Source organism: Falco naumanni, chromosome 4 (assembly GCF_017639655.2).
Source record: "Falco naumanni isolate bFalNau1 chromosome 4, bFalNau1.pat, whole genome shotgun sequence".
Taxonomy (NCBI): domain Eukaryota; kingdom Metazoa; phylum Chordata; class Aves; order Falconiformes; family Falconidae; genus Falco; species Falco naumanni.
Genome location: NC_054057.1, coordinates 11652462 through 11670534, shown reverse-complemented (window position 1 = coordinate 11670534; position 18073 = coordinate 11652462). Strand labels below are relative to the sequence as shown.

General features: G+C 38.8%; 1 protein-coding gene across 1 annotated transcript in view; it reads right to left on the bottom strand.

Annotated features, from left to right (window-relative positions):
• Positions 1–18073, bottom strand: part of HIBADH (3-hydroxyisobutyrate dehydrogenase) — an 84751-nt gene that overhangs the window by 6338 nt on the left and 60340 nt on the right. The window contains exons 5-6 of the mRNA XM_040591567.1: positions 7528–7661; positions 6901–6977 (exon numbers count right to left, since the gene is read on the bottom strand). Coding sequence (XP_040447501.1) covers positions 6901–6977; positions 7528–7661 — 211 coding nt within the window. The remainder of the gene's footprint in view (positions 1–6900; positions 6978–7527; positions 7662–18073) is intronic.

Genomic DNA, 18073 nt, shown 5'->3' with positions numbered 1-18073 from the left:
AGGTCAAGGAAGAGAAGTGTTAATGTCAAAATGCACAAGATACGGGTGACTTGTTTTATATCTTAGGACCCTACCGTAATTCTCTCCCTTTATTATATGTAAGTCATGAAAAATGACAGAGTATTGATATTGGGGGTAGGGATGCTGTATCTTAAATCAAAGAGCATCAATCCACCATTTAAGCACTAGGCTTTCAGAGCTTTTTTCCTTTTGCACTAAGCAAATCCCCTTCACCTAGCAATTCTGAAAGTGCAAGCAAAATAAAGGTCCTCTGAGAACAGCAGTTCCCTTGTATTTCAATTACTAAAAGGCATTCTCTGTTCTGCTACCTACTATGTCACATACTTGTTCTTCATATCAAAATTGTATTCTCTAAAGCTGAACAAAGCAAAAAATTCACAAGCAAGTATGGCAGTGTGAAAGTACTTGTGTGATGTCTTTATACAGCAATGCTAGTGCATTTTTGATGTAAACAAGACAATGCAAATGATCCTGCTCTAATAATGTGAACAAAAATGCTACACTTACCCAAAAATATTACTATTGTATACATCTGTACGTTCTTTGCTTTGCTATTATTAAATCTTCATTATATCCTCCTGCTTGTGGGGCAAGCCTGCCTCTCACTGTGAGATATGTTATCTATTTGCAAACATATTCTAGTTCTGGGTCAACTGTTGATAAGGTTACTGATTCTGATACAACAAAGCTTGTCCAAGTAGAAACATCATTTGTTCTATCACGGAGCTGATGGCATAAACTGCTGCTCAGTGTAGACCCTGAAAGTTCTTCAATATTATAGGAAATTAACCCTCTTATGAATTCATATTTATGCTGATATTAAGTTGCAAGTGTAATTTTATATCAATCGCATTTATACCAACGACAAGCAGCAGCAGTTTATCTGGTCCTGTACAAATGTTCAGTTATACTCGTGACAAAAAGAAAAGCAATGGAATTATCTCCAGTAACAACCCAAGATGAGAAAAGGACATTGTAAAAGGAATATATCACAACCTTCTATAAAGGATTTTTGTAGAAGTCAACAGTCTTTCCATTAGCTGTTACACCACAGATTCTTTGCCAATCTCCATAGCCATGGCGATCCCAGTACCACTTCCAATGCTGTAGCACTCAACATTTTAATTTGTAGGTGGGAAAAGTTCATTACCAATGGAAGAGTTGCTAAAATTTATGTCTATTTATTCCGGTAGACATTTTGGATTTGTAAAACTACATGTAAGACAGTGGGCCCTACAGCATGGCTCCTGTTCCTGTAACAGCACGTGTCTTCTGCAATTCTGCCCTCCTAATGCAAAGCAGGATCACTTTCTGTACTGCAAAGGGAGCTTTTTAGCATTACCGCTGTGCACTCTTTTTTATGAATTGCTTGCAGCAGCCTCTGGAATTCAATGGGAAGTCTCCTGCTGGCCTGAATGGGATCAAGCTTTATTCCCCTCCCCATTTTTTTCCCCAACCTTCTGACTCAAATGAATGCTTTCAAATGCCATTTCTTTAAAAAATGTATTTTCCAGCAGCAATATGTTTTCAGAGTATTTGAATGGTACTTCTACTTTGCATAGTGCATCAAAGTCTTCATCAAGAGCCACTCTGAATATCTGCTTTAATTGTTGTCATCCAAAAATCCCGTACTGGGAGCAGACAATGCCTGAGCTTTCAGATACACAGAGGTTGCTTATTTTTGGCCAAAACAAATCTCTTGGCTTGTTTTTTTCCTTATTGTTGTTACATCCAGATCAGTATTTTTAACAATTTAGTGCCTGCTTGTGTCATATCTAGCTGCATGCAGAGGCCTGTAATTACAGCTATGAGTATACTACAAGACAGCTTATTATTTCAAAATGCATATAACCCTCCCAAAGAATGCTCTTCTCACAGTGTTCCAACTACCTCTTACTTTAAAAGATATGTGTGTATTATACAGACATGTAAAATATTGTCTGCACTAGATCTGGCCACTCTTGCTCTAGGAAAAGAGAAAGGAAGATAGCGTCAGTTTAAATCCCTGCTTCTTCAAAATTCATTGCTCTTAAACACCATGCAGATTCTCTTCAGGAGACCTGAACCTGTTTTTTTTTTTTCTCCTTTGCAGCAAGTGTATCATTAATAAGAGCAAGTTAGAAGTGCTTTGCATTTCATCTTTCTGAGGATTCATCCACTGGTGCATATATAACTGACAGTTAAATTAGACATATATTAAAATCAGTTACTGAAGTCATCCTCTGTCTTCCACTGTGCCCAAAGCTTGTAATGGTCTGAAACCAGCTAGAATATACAGTAATTGTCATTCAGTGAGAGTCTATCCTAGAAAGTCATGCTTCAGTGGAGAAGACTGAGTTTCCATTTGAAATCAACAAATTAATCCAAGACAGGTATCTGAAAGGGCAAGTTTAATAGGAAGCAGCTACTGGGCTCTCAACCATGATAAAATGTTATTGCTGTTTCCCTGTAAATTGGCTGGGAACATACGATACTCTCTGCATAAGAGCTCCATTGCTGTTCAAGAGATATACTGCTCAAGCTATCAAAATGATGACAGTCTGCCAGTCCCCATAACAACTTGCCATTGGACATGGTAAGAGCTTGTGCATGCGCGTGTGAATTTACAATTACCAAAATGTTCTTCTCCCTTATAAGCAGAAAAGAAGCCCATGTATTAACTGTACTTATAATAGAGCAAAAACAATTGCTTTCCTCAAATCAATGCTTCTTCAATAACATTCCTAATGAGCTGAACGGCAGAAACTCAGCAATGGACACACATACCAAAAAAAGGTTAAAGCAGGAACCCTTCCAGCCACTGCTAAAAACTCGAGTTTTGCTGAGCTTTGATAAAACCACATACTGAAATTTTCATATACTCCTCCAAGAGTTCAGTCTGGAACAGACAGAAAAATTGAAATGGCACCTCACAAAAATGATACATCCTGGTCTCATTTTAAGGTGTAACAACTGAAGTAGCTGAGCTGTTGAGAGAGTTTCTCATCTCAAGGTGCTTCAGATAAATATCACACGACATTGCAAATATTCAAGCAGAACCTTAGGACCCTTCTACAACAGCTAAAAACGCCAGAGCCACAGTGCTCCCAGAGGAATTCTTTTTTCAAGGCACTCTCTAAAATTTGCCATGGGGATGTGCCCAGGGCTAATCATCCCTCAGCCTGCAGCATACGCTCCTTTCTACGCTGTTGACTCCCATTTCTGCTCATGTCTTCCATCTACAGCCCAGCGGTACACACAGAAACCAGATCTAAAGACTGAAACTACATTTAGACTCAGCATCAGAGAGCAAAGTTCTTTTACTGGTTTTCATTTTATGAAAGCAAGCGGGCACAAATCCATATACAGTAAAATTGCTTAGGAAAAAGCTGTACTTGCAGCTTTTGATATAAATCTGGGTGCCACTGCAGTCCCTCATCATAGAGACAACTTCCTCTTCTGTTGGAAGTAGAAATGTCATTTTGCAGGGAGGTTATTGCCACAGAGCCCTTACTGCTCTCCTTGTCCCTTATATCCCAACCATATTAAGCAATCTTGCCCTGTCTTGTGTCACCACATAAGCCCTTCCCTGACTCTGTGCAGGCAGTTTCTGAAGGGACCGCAAGCTGCCTGACAGGCAGTAACTTCCATCTGATCTAAACACAAGCCAGGTATCAGCAGTATTTTAATTTCTGAGCTTTATTTTGCTAGTATCAGACATTGATTCACTGGAACTCAGTTACTGACACTGAGATGATCAGCAAAAAGAAAAATAGTCTCTGGCTGTGAACTGTACCACTTAACGTTTTTATTTCTTATTTGTGAAGTTTACATGTACTCTGTGTGTTGTTTTGAAACAGTAAGTCAGTACAGTATTTTCCAATATGCACATTGTCCATAAAACCATATAGTAAAATCTACTCAAGATTTTTCTACTGACAAGTTGCACTACCATGCTAGAAAAAAAGAAAATACAAATGACAATGTGAATTCATTTCCAGAATGTCTGCCACACCTTCTAACTTTTAGACATTCATAGTAGCGACATTCATAAAGCATCAGGAAATTAATGGAAAAAACAAAACAAGCCTTTCAGTGGTCAGAACTCAGGGTGGATTTTTTTTTTTTTAAATTAGTTATGGAATCTAAATCAAATCACTTCCAGTGCAAATGAACACCTTCATTAGTAAATGAAGATGTTTAGTAAATAAAGATGATGACAGAGTAAAGTAGAAAAGCAAGTGGAATATAAATGCAGCAATTACATAGCAATATTGCTTATTTTTCTGTAAGTTTATTGTGGAATTTTTGCTCATTAATGTCAATTTTCCTTCCTCCTCACCACATTCTATTTGCTACTTATGTTGAATTTTGGAACATTTCTGTAATTTTAAATATCAAATAAATAAAACAATAGCAGATGTAATTTAAAAATGTGAAATGAATAAAGCAGTAACCCTCTGCTTCAGAAAATGAAAATTTAGGCTTCATGGGTTACGAAAACATTAGAGAAGAGGTGGTTTATTAATAGAACTAATATCACACTGTTTTGAAGACTTAAGCTCAGACTATATATTTGTTTCTGGAAGGTGCTGTAATACGACTTTCTAGTTACATTTAGTTCAGTTAGCAATATTTTGAATAACTAATTATCCAAAGTCCCTAAAACTCAAGATTTAAATGATGTAGAAGATATACACAATGCATGACATGAAGATATTTTATATTCTATCTAAAAGTTAAGAACATGTCTAAGCTCCACAATTCCTATTATGAATTTTTTAGATTTCCAGTGTCTTTTACCATCATTAGATCAGAGTCAGAATTCCTTCACCAGTTACGCATCAATCTAATAAATCATGTTCAACTTCCTACTCTCTCCAGACTATGCAGCCACACAATTCTTTTGAATTTTAGACTTGGAAAAAAATCTGTTAATTTTATTAATATAGCAACATTTCTAATAATTAGAATTGCAATTGTTAACTTGTATATTACAAATTTGTACAGCAAAAGTAGAAAAGCTCTTATTCTAGTTACAAGCAGAAGTGATCTTCTCCAGGATTTAAATCACAACACATTAAAATCAGTGCAAGGGTTCCAAATGACTTCATAAGGCTTTAAATGACTGCCTCTGTCTTAAAACTCATGCTGTTTCGGACTAAATGAGATTTTGCTCTTTGTATAATTTGGGTTACAATCAGCAGGTTTCTTCTGCAGTAAGTACACTTCCTTCTTAATTACCATGATTGTAGGGTAGGGAGATTTGTATATCGCCACCTTCACATTGGATTTTTGCTTACAAACGCTGAATACAAATTCAGCCAAAATTTAAACTGGAAAAGGGCAAAATGAAAAATGAAAATTCTCAACACCTTCGAGCTAAATGACTGCAGACATCAACCCATCCTGCACAGTGCTTATACGCCCAGAATATCTGTCTTCCAAATCTCTTGATTTTATTTTATATAATTCCTATAGAAGTAGATAAAAATATAATGAAAAATCAGTTGCATATGCTTTATTAAGTGAACCATGACTTAAAACAGAACCTGATGAAAGCTCTGCACTACACTGAATTACAATAGTTGTAAACAATGCTACTGTTTTATTATGGCTTGATGCAGACATGCTTCAGTATCTTACAGACTCTCAATTTGAAAATGTAAATGGTACAGGATATTGATAAACCAATTAGCACTGATGCAAAGCAAATTCCTCTTTTATCTCAATTACAACATGACAACTTAATAGGTCAAGATAGTCTAACATCTGAGACAAGGGCAATTCAATAAAACAACTGCATCTTGATATGGTAATTAAGAGGAAATGTGAATCCATTACATTGCCTCGTGTATGTGCACATATGTAGGCATATTTATTTATTTATTTAAGCATTTGATGCCCTCTTGCCCGTTTTAGAGTGCATCAAATCCACATGAACACACGGTCTAAAGCCAGTTGATAAGTATCTACAATATCTGTAGTTTTAGCAGGCCAATTTTAAGGATGCAACTGTGCAGATAAATAATTCATGAAGAGCCCTTAAAACATACTCAATTGCAAGATAATGTCTTCCAACATAGGACTTCCCTGTCTATAAATTTGCAAATTATTTAGATCTGGCTAAAAAAGTTTATGAAAGGATCGAATACTGTGATATGAACTGGTACTTGCATGTACTCTATTAGAAAACAAAACAAAATCTCAAAGACCACAGCAAAATAAATAGGTTACAATTGGAAAGGAAAAATAATTTTGTTTGAATATGCTGCTACTTACAAGTCAGACGTACCAACTGCTAGAAAAGAAATGCTAGTCTTAGCATTGGCAAGAGTGTAGTGGAGCATACTCCAGCTTTTTGACAAAGTAGGAGCTTTGATTATGACAAATTGCAGTGATAACGTCAAACAGAAAGGTAGATATTTTTTTTATGCTTTTTTTAATGCATTTAATATACATACTGTACTAGAAGTTTTAATTTACAATGCATTTTGGACTAATTTGGCAAAGTAAAAGCCAAGAAGAGCCATATGGGAGCATAATACTCTTAATATACTGTACATTAGCTTAGAATGCAAACACAAAGTTACCTCTATATTACCTTTGCATGTTTATAATGCAAGACAGACACTGTACATTGCACTACAACAAAACAAATAAACTCTTAACTTCAGAATGCAACAAGTATACAGCCAATACAGGAGAATATTCCTGTTCTGAAGAGCCCTACTTTACTTAAATAATCCCTTTAGCATGTTAATGGCTTTATAAAAGAACTTCTGGAAAGCGTTTATCTATGTCATCTAATCATCCTTGTCTCAGCAAAAGTCAGCCATAAACCACAAAAACTGTTAACACAGAAAAAATGCTTGCATCCAATACAAAAGTCAAACAAACCTGATTCCAAGATTCATAGCCTCAGCAGTTCCAATCATACTGATAGCCAAGAGCATGTTGTTGCAGATCTTTGCAGCCTGAAAATAAGTTAAACCGTCAACTACTTTCTGCATTTTCACAGTCCTAACATGGCAGAATCTTCTTTAACTAGGTCTGGGACACTATGGTCAAATGTGTCCCGACAACTCTCTTCTAAAGGTAGCACCAGAAAGCACAAATCTATGATAAAGTCAATGAAAGCTGCCCTGTGGCTCCTTCAGAGATTAGGAAATATTTTTTTCTTAGTCTAGTAGCTTGGTTAGCATACATGGCATGTAAATGCTCTTTGTCCTTCAGAACATTCAGTAAATCTAAATTTAGAAGAAACAAAATCAAAATCTGTGTCCTCTAAGGAGTATAATCTCAACAAGCCAATGTGGAGAAAAGCACCACATCAGATGGTTTTTGTGGTAAGCTATACAAGTTATTTTACAAACACATGGTTGAAGACAAGTGAACAAGCAAAGGAGTATGAAGATACATTATCATGCATTTAGTACTGGAATAAAAGAGTAGGTATCATTAAAGAAAACCAAAGCAACAAAAATAAAAGACTGAGATGACTAGTAACCCCTCAGGAAGCATTACCTGTCCAGTTCCAACCTCTCCACAGTAGACCACATTAGAACCCATGCATGTCAGTAACTCTTTGGCAGCATCAAATTCTTGTTCTACTCCACCAACCATGAAAGTAAGGTTTCCAGCTCGAGCAGCTCCAACACCTGAATCAGGACAACATTGAATTTAATATCACTATTTAAAAAAACTGTGGTAGTTTATTCTACCAGTAAGGGTCTGATGATGTAAAATTTATGTTCTTAACACTTCACTTACGATAAACCTCCCAAAGCCTAAGTAAAAGCAAGCCTACAGTCCCATTACTTGCAGGATCAGAGATCTTAATTCTCAAACATTTGATGAAGATAAAGCCACCTTATCTTTCAGGCATACTGGTGGACAAACAATTCACAAGATTTACAGACAACTGGCAGTATCACTATAGTTTCATACAAAGAAACAATCAACCCTTCCCTGCAACTTTGCACCCAACAAAATTCACTGTATCTGAACTACTAAAAAAAAAAATCTATTTTTTATAACTACTCTGCATACAACTATTGTCAAACTACTGCTCAAAGTTAAGTCTGCTTCTACCAGCTTTTCCAAACCTAGGCTAATTTTTATCAATGCTTTCTGATTTTCATGTAATTGAACATCTAAAAGACATCTAAAATACAAAACCATTACTTCTGAATCCCTGCAGTTTATTACATTTCTAATCTGAAGCAAAATTCTACTTATTTTGAGAAACGTTGAGTTTCCAACATAAAAACTTAACACATATACAATGACATAAAGAACTATGTAAAAAAACAATATAAAAATGATTCACACACACAAACACACTATACCCAGTTTTATTCCTATAAACCTGTCCTGTCTTTATCATAGGTCAGTAAGCACACAACATAGTTCTTTGATTATATATTTCCTAAGCACAAACCCAGCAATTTTTTTCCATGAAATATGCTATTCCTCAAAAGAAGCCCAATTCTAATAAGAATTACTCGTACATCCTCCATCTCCCCATCCCCGACATTTAATGGATAGAACTGCTAGGAAAATTTGGCCCAAACTGATGAACACAGCTTCCTCACTATTTTTCACTCCAGCAAGAAGCATAGCCCCTGTATATTTTCTGTTCTATGCATCAAACTTCGTCTGTTAGCATGTACATCTGTAGATAACAACCTACTTTCAAATTAAATGTGCTCAACTAGGTACAGTGTTCTTACAAATAGGATGTCCCAGTGAAACAGTTTGTGCTTCCTCCACATGGCAGACCATTTGGATTTCATTTCTACAGTAAATCAGGCTGCGCTCCAGCTATGGTTCACAGTTCTTTGTTGCCAACTAGCTACCATAATAAACATTAATAAATATTAATAAATATTTCTATTGAAATAGTTTCCAGAGTGTAACTGGAACTGCCTTCAGTGAGCTAGTTGTTGTGTAGTGACAAGTGAAAATGCATAAAAAGCTTATCAGTTGAAGACAGAGCTTTTTTAAAAAATAAGCAAAGAAACAAAAAATACAATCTAACCTCAAATAGCAAAAAAGTTATTCTGTTAGAAATATATCCTACTTAAACAGGACATTTCTGTTTTCATTGTGCCCCAGTAATAAATGAAATTATGCAATAAAAACAATAGAAAAAACAATAAGGCCACAACTAAGCCACCATGGCAACCAAGTTTTTGCACAAAAAGTCCTGATAAGGTGAGCAATCATACCAAGCTCATCAGAGCTTCTCTCAACTTAAAGCCTTAAGGCCCTGTAAGTGCTGCACCACAGCTAAAGAGTGAAGCAGTCAGTACCGGACTTTCTTTTCGACATCAAGGGCAGTTACACTGCAGGTCCTCACGCTGAAGAATTTGAAGAGTTTTTGATAGCTTTCCCATTAAAATTCCGATTGATGTACTGTCTTTGTGCAACTGCTCTGTGTGACTATGTCTACCAATGCCCCTTTCTGTATCTGTCAAGCATTTATTTCCCCCATTCTGCCTTCCAACATGTATCTCCTTTTGAAGTCACTGAAGAATTTCAGACAAATTTGATAATCAAGCTCTCAAAAATAGTAAATACCTACCAATCACGTGAAAATAGGCAACAGAGAAAAGAGGCTTCCACTGAAGAAGTACCTGCTCAACCTACATTACCACCTAGAATCACAGAATCACTGGATTGCTGGGGTTGCAAGGGACCTCTCAAGATCAGGAAGTTCAACCCTGCTGCTCGAGCTGAGGCAGGTTGCCCAGGACCATGTTCAGTCGGGTTTAGAATGTCTCCAAGGATGGAGACTCCACAGCCTCTCTAAGCAACCTCTTCCAGTGTTTTACTATCCTAACAGTAAAAAAGTGTTTTCTTGTGTGTCAGATAGTCTTTCATGTGTTTTAATTTGTGCCCATTGCCTCTTGTCCCGTCACTGGGCATTACTGAGAAGGTTCTAGCTCCCTCTTCTTCCTTCTATCCCATCAGGTTTTTATACATGTCGGTAAGACTCCCCCCAAGCCTTCTCTTCTGGCTAAATAGTCTCCGCGCTCTCAGTTTCTCCTCATATGAAAGATGCTTCAGTCCCTTCATCATCTTCATGGTCCTTAGCTGGACTCACTCCAGTAAATCTGTATCTTTCTTGTACTGGTGAGTGCAGTAACTGGAGCATCCAGAACTCAGTCAGGTCCAGGACTTCAAAAAAGATCAGTCTGTACATACAACTGTTGAGGTACTGAAATATCGACTGGTAAAGATCTTCCCGCTCAGGTTGAGAGACACCCTATTTGCAGCCAATCCTTAATCTCACTAGAAAAACTCCTCCTTGGGCAACTCACAAGAACTGTGCTAAGGGCAAAGCCCAGATTTAGAGCTAACACAAACAGGTCATTGTCATCATGTTGGCTACCAGTTTACTATGTACATGACCACAAAGATTGCTACATTAATAAACACAATGATTTTCATTCCATTCCTCTAGCTATTTTTATTCAAACCACATAATAGCCTTTACCACTAATCCTGTGATCTGACCTGCAGCAAATTAAGTAGACAATTTAAGTCAAAGCTTACAAACAAAATCCAGTACTATCCATCATAGGTCAATAGCCTTGTATCTAGATTACAGACTGCTAAATAGCTTCAGAGAGTCATTTATTAGAGCAAAATTAATGCTGACAATAGTTTTCAGCTGGTTAATCTTCTGACAGCTGCACTCTCTCACTTGTTCAAACACATTTCACATAGAAAAAATAAATTAGTTAGGTAGAAAAAAAGAGCAATTTGTTGTATAATGCAGAAGGCTTGGAAAATTCTCTTTTTAAAAACAAAAACCTGTTTCCTTCATGGTAAATTTTATCATCTAGGGTTCTTACCAACTATCAGCTATTTTATCACAAGCAACACAGCGAATTTATAACACTGGCAATTTAAAAAAATTCCGGCAGGGAGTCTAAGAGTACAAGAACTGTAACTTCAGCTAAAAATAGAAATAAAAAATCATTAGACAAGAATGCACAGCTTTATTTCACAATCACAGATTCCTTACCAACAACACAAGCCAGTAAAGTATTATCAGCTTCTAACAGTAAAAAGAGCAATGAAGAAAGCAGCGCAGCTAATACAATTTTAAAAAGCCAATGATTTTTTTTTATCTTTTGATTTTTTTTAAAGATCTCTTACCACCTAAGAGATGTATGTATGTATGTACCACTGCTCATTAGGGTCAAAAGTCCTTCAGAACAGATTTGTTCTTTCTAAAATACAAAAAGCCTCTTCTCATCTTCAGGGAATGGTTTTCTGAGAAACTGTATTTGTGATTAGCATATGAAGATTTCCTCTGCTGCAAAGCAAGACTGCTGGAGCCTGTGGCTGCAGTCACAGAATCACAGGTTGGTCAGGGTTGGAAGTGACTGGAAGGAGCCCAGCCCCGTCCTCCTGCCACCCACCCTTAAGGTGTTGGTACGCACGGGTGAGACCCCCCTCGGCCTTCTCCAGCTCCACAGCCCCAGCTCTGCCAGCCTCTCCTCACCAGGGAGGTGCTCCAGGCCCCTCACCAGCTCCGCAGCCCCCGCTGGGCCCTCCCCAGCAGCTCCCCGTCTCCCGTGACTGGGGAGCCCAGCGCTGGGCCCAGCACTCCCGATGGGCCTCACCAGCCCGAGCAGAGGGGCAGGATCAGCTCCCTGCACCCGCCGGCCACGCTGCCCCTAACGCGCCCCAGGGTCCCACCCGCCTTCTCGGCCACAGGGCCACCGCTGGCCCGCGGGCAACCGGCTGTCCCCCAGCACCGCCCGGCCCTTCCCCGCAGAGCTGCCCCCCAGCAGCCCCCCCCCAGCCTGTGCTGGTGCAGGGGCTGTCCCTCCCCAGGGCAGGACGCTGCGCTGGCTCCTGTGGGACCCCACGAGGTCCCCTCCCCCCCGGCTCTCCAGCCTGCCCAGGCCTCGCTGAGGGCAGCACGGCCTGCTGGTGTCCCGGCGGTTCCTCCCAGTTTGTGCCATCGGGAGACCTGCCGAGGCTGCGCTCCGTCCCCTCAGGTCACCGATGACCCAGCTGAACGGGACGGGACCCGGTGCTGAGCTGGGGCACAGCGCTGGCTACAGGCCCCCAGCTGGGCTCTGCGCCGCTGGTCACAGCCCCCGAGCTCTGCCCTCAGCCCGTGCTCAGCCCATCACTGCCCGCTCACCCAGCCAGCTCCTGAGCTTGCCTGGGGGCTCTGGTGGGGGCACTGCCAAAAGCCTGGCTCAGGTCAACGTAGGCACCGTCCACCGCTCTCCCCTCATCTACCAAGTCCTACGCTCAGCTTCTCTAGGATGATCCCCCCACACCTGTGTGCAGAAGGAGGTCACACCAGCAGATCCCACAGAGTAGCTCAGCTCCATGTCAGCAGGTCATAACACCATCAGAGTTTTTCCCAGAGATATAAACTGGCAGGAACAGGTTTTCAAATATATATGATAAGAGGTCTAGCTAGTGGAGAGACATGCAAAAAAATGTATCTGGGAAGAACCATGTTGAGAAGTTATAAAGTAGTGCTGCAGTACTTTATACCACAGCATATAACATGGAGATGGGTTTCCTGCTATGGTGCAAAAAGGTTTTGGAGTAAGATCTGAAAAATTAATTTATTTTATCAGAAGAGGTACACAAAGAACTGGTCTTCAAACTATCCTGTCGCTTCTAGCTGAGTTACATGTGGGGCAAGAATTAGTTCAATCCACGTGCTTCTCACTTTCATTGCCACTGGACTGCTCCATGAACCTGATGCAGAGTGGTTCCCAAGTTCAAAATTTTAGATGAAAATGTGAATAATGTGAATGGTGACTTAGAAGCCCTCATATGACAACAGAAACTGGTCCCAGCTATCCTGGGACAGTTTGGAGGTGACTTCGAGTTTTAGCCTCCAGGCCTGGCAGCCTAGTTCAGTAGCCAAGGCATCCTGGCCTTCCATATTCACTTTTCATTGCTTATTACAACAGTATTTAGTACATTAGAAAAAGTCTTTTTAATTGGCCACCGATGTTTCCGGTACCAAAAAAAAAAAAAAAAAAAAAAAAAAAAGGAACTCTTACCTCTATAGTTACATCATTAAAGCAGCTTGGCTTCAATCACCTTGCTTATTATTAAGAATACAATTTGCTAGAAAAAAACAATGTTCATGTAAAGATGTTACAAGAGAGTATCTGCTTTTGGTTTTAATGCATTTATTGTTAAAAACAAATGATACTATAAGGCTATGTGCCACAGCATCATCACAGTGGTGATGCTGAAAACGGTTATATTGCTGAAAACACAAAGCACCCAAGCATATCGCTGTGCCAAAATATTTAAACCACTGTTGCCTTGCACCTACAGACAAAAAAATTTGTTGCTGACAAAGTTGAGAAGAAAAACTGAAACGATGTGAATACAGCTGTTTCAGAGACTCCAAAGGACAAGCTGGACATGAGGGCTGTAACATCAAGAAGTTTAGGCAAAAACCCATCTATTTTGTCATTTTTTTATTCAACATAGTCTATTGAGCACTTTTAACAACTAATTTTGTGATCTAAATTGAAAAAAAAAAAAACCAAGAAAAATAGTGCTAGAGTTTTAATCCTCTCTCCCGTTTTACAATGTTGCACTCTCAAGTGTAAGAGTTGAGGCTTTGCCTGTTGCGCTTTGGGAAATGCAAGGGAACACTGGTCCTTTATTCCAGTATTTTTGCAAAAATGCAGCTTAAGTGACTGCAGTTGCCTCAGACAAGCAGGTTCTTGTCATGTTTGCTCTCTTTCAGATAGGTTGAACTTGAAAGCCTGCATCTGTGTATCTTTTGTGTGTGTGTGTTTTTAAGGACTAAGCAATTATTTTTAAGTACCTGCCAGCTCACATGAAATACTTTGTCTTTTGCAACTCACAAAAAGTTAAAGGAAGACACACAAGGAAAGATTAACAGAAAAGGTTACCACTGTTTTGCTACATATATAAATGCAAAACTAATTAAAAGGCATGTATAGGCGAAACCAGCTACAAATCCCTACTGGAAATAAATGCAGAATATTTTAAACCACACTATAAATTTAAAATAACAATGAGGATACTACTTATTTCATAAAATATAAATAGGGTATAATTTTTTTCTACTTGTCCATAGACACCGTCTGCCATCCTCAATCTTTTTCCAGGAAACACACACACTAAACCGTCTCAGAAAAAAAAGCCCACAACAAACCACCACTCAGAGCACTTGTGTTTCTCCCTATTGCAAAAATCAGCATCAAAGCTAGACCTATGAAGCTATTCTGCTGCCATATAACTAAAACACAGTAAATCACTTAATTTGCTCAAAAGAACTTAAATGTTTTAACCAGTCTGCCATCAGCGGAGATAAAGAAGAGGGCCGATGGGACCGAGCTGCAATGTGAGCCGTCTTTAAAATGCAATTGTTCTAATCATTTTCTACAGATGCAGCCTCACAAGGGGCTGCTGTCACAGGGACCATTTACGACTTGTTATGGTGTCTCTATTGTTTACCAGGACGTTTGCTAAAAAGGCGACAGCTGGGACAGAAAGCTGCTCCTCAACGAACAATATAATCCCGTGAAAGTAATCAACAAATTTAAGGGTGTTAATTAACTTTACACTTTATCATGTTCAATTAGTTGTCCTTTCTCAAAAAGATTGCCGTGCACAATCGGTTTAGAGCGTGCCATGTTTGATTTGTAAGTGATCACTGTTTCTGTTTCAAAGTCCATGTCAGATGTTCTCTTGGGTTTTAGTGACACAGATGAATGGCTCCGCACATGTTAGGGGGTGATCTGGTTTAACATAAACCAGCATAACATAACCCCTTGTTAACGTATTGCTGGCCTTTGCAGAGCAAGAACAGAAACGCCCGTGCACACGGACGCACACATACATGCATAAAACCCCTGCAGCAGCACCACAGACAACGACTCAAAGTTTCATTTTTGCTGAAACGCAAAGACACAAATAAATGGGCAATTTTTCATCATTATATCTCAAAGCAAGACTTGTCTTACAGGGGCACGCTTGGGATCATTTCTTCCCAGCAAGATCCCTAGTTCTGCCGCATTATGTACTATGCACAAGCGCCTTCGTACATTTTACATAACACACGCTGCCTTTTCTAATGGCAGCTGAGCAAACGCTGGGTAGATGCGCTAACTTCTTGTGTATATCAAATTCTGTGGTGGCTTTTAAATACCTGTACTGCATTTATAATGGCAGAGATTCTAGAAGAAAGTTGAATTAATCTATTATTAAAATTTTCCCTTCAACGCACCATTCCTGCTTGCTAATGGGACAAGGCAAAGCTCATGATGAAGTGACAATGTACTTGGAAGTGTACCTTAATGAAAGTCATTGCTGTTTTTCTCTTCTGATAAATAGAGCTTTGCATCACCGTATCTCATAAACTAGTGATGTTTGAACAAAAAGGGAAATGGAGGTTCAGGTCAATGCTTTGAAGATTTATACAGCTAGCACTCAATATTACTCCAGACCAAAGCACGCTTGTGGAAGTCGAAGCATCTCTTCACAGCATAATTCAATTTACAATTTCTTAAGAGTATGGCTGTACAAAGAAAAAAAGTCTAGCGGATTTTTATTCTGCAGCAACCAGCAAATTAAATACACATTAGCATTGTTATTTAAGCAGTTACGTTGTACATAAAAACAAACTGCAAAAAAGCTCACCCAAAGCCCGAAACAAAAATGCAAAGAAAGCCCAATGGAAAAGTTGTTAACTCTGAAAGCTAATAATGGACTAGGTTAAATATTTAAGAGGAAATTATAGACTATATCAGAAATAGCTGAAACCACAAAACAAAGCAGTAGAAAACACTAGTTTTCTGCTAGGAAGATCTGCAGGGAGAAGGGAAGCGGTCGATAGATCCTTAAATTGGACGCAATAGCTGTTCTTCTATCCCAAGTTGGCAGCTGCTACATTTGCAGACCTGGTTCATTATTTACCCATAATGACCATCAAGCTCCAGTCAAAGTCAGATCACAACAACTGTCAGCAGCTCTTTTAATTAGCCTTCTTTGAATTCAGATAAATATCACAATAGCCCAGCTTCTGCTGAAAAAGCAACAGAAGACTGCAAGGAATAAGCTGCTCTGACTTCCTAACAAACAGTATTGTGAAAAAGTCCAGAGAATATGAAGTTGGTTGTTGTTTTTTTTTTTAATTGAGGAAGGTATGGTGATGTGCACATTATTATTTTTCCATCACGCAATATTCATATCACGACCTACAATTCTTGTTTATGTGCAAATTTGTGCATCTCAAATGCCAACTCCAAGCGTTACTCCACAATCAAAAAGGTAAACTTTAAGAGATGGTTTACAGGTACTAATTAAATCTCTAACCTCTGTGAAATCATATGTTTTGAAAGACTGAATCAGAATTAAGGAATGCACATATTAACAGGATTATCCTCTCTCCTAATTTATCTCCTTCTGTTTGTTTATCCTCAGGGAACATAATCTTCTGTTGCATCAAGCCACTCTCATTCTCCCTGTGTCAGCAGCAGAATAATAATTCCCTCCTCCTCCTCCGCTCCCCCTCCCACAAGCACAGGCAAGAATGAAGGCGAGTGGATCAGACTGTGTGCATCAGCATTAATGCTCAATGCAGCTATTTTCTTAGTAGTAGCAGAGACTGAAAGAAAGATGTAAGAGAGGTGAACAATATACTACCTGTTCTGGGCAGCCCAGCAAGAGAGGGAGAATTAAATAGTTTGCCTCCTACAATAACCTGAAGGCAGAAGATGCAGCCTTCTGTTGTAAGACTGCTGTAATAGCCTTTCTTTAGCACTTCCCTTGCTGGGTCCCTGTTTTGCAAGATGCTGTCCAAAGACAAAAGACAGTACCAAACTCTCCAGTCCCACATGCCAATCTGAGAAGTGTTGCTGTAAACGAAAGGATCTTCAAGAGCCTCAAGGAGAATACACTTAGGGTTTTACATGAATCATGAGGTTACATGTATATAAACAATAGGTACATACATGTATTATAGTAGCCTAAGATATCCCTTTTGGGCACAGAAAAATTATGTAAACATCCCCAGGAACTGAAGGTAGGAAGTAGTGTAGAGGAAAGGATAAAGAACTGATTAAACAAAATAGGCAAAATGCTAATGAGAAGCTTTATGCTTTTAAAGGAAGCCCTAAGTGGAATTGTATAGGGATTAGTACTTGAACTTGGCCATGGATGCTAGACTAGAAATCTTCAATCTGATTTAGATATATTATAGAAGGACATCAAAACACAGAAAAGAATATATAAATCACACAAAAACTGAGTAGAAGCTGTTTTTAAGGCAGTTTAATATGAGGGGAATGCACCAGGAAAATTTTACGAGACAGTATTAAGTAGCAACTGATGTCTCCAAAAGGATTAGCCAAAGAAAATAAGTTGCAAAAGGCAAATACATACAGAGGATACTTTAACATTTTCAACAGAAGTACAAGCTGGAAGGCCTGATGAGATCGTTCTGTCTGCAGCATTTTTCCTTAAAAGCACCACATTTAGTTCTAGTCATTGTAAGTCAAACAGAAATATCAAAGCACCTGAAAAGTTACCAGGTAAAAAGGTTAACAGCACTGCAGTAAGAGAGGAAATGAAGTACAATTGATTAAGTTATTTGCTTATTTTTAATATCCAAAATACTCTATCAAAAAACATTTTAAAACAGTAGTTCGTATCAGTCTTTCTTCCTATTCTCTCCCTTTAATCCATACTCCACCATAAAAGGCCTAGACAACAGAAAAATTCCTTAGGTGTTCTTGCTGGAGTACCAGATTTAGCTACTTCTTTACCCATTCCTAATATTTAGTTACATGGTCCAAATGTCATTTGGGGCTGCAGACCTATACAGAAAGATTAAAACACAACAATAAGTATCTACAGTTGTGGACAGCAAAACTAACTGCACAGAACTTACCACAGTTCAAAACAAGTATTTCATTTTTTATCTGAACATCAGCAAGAAGGCTGTACAGCCAGTGAAGAATGGGAGCAGTATATTCCGTATTTCCAAGATATCCAAGTCTCAAAGCGGACTTCAGGACAGTCCAAATGT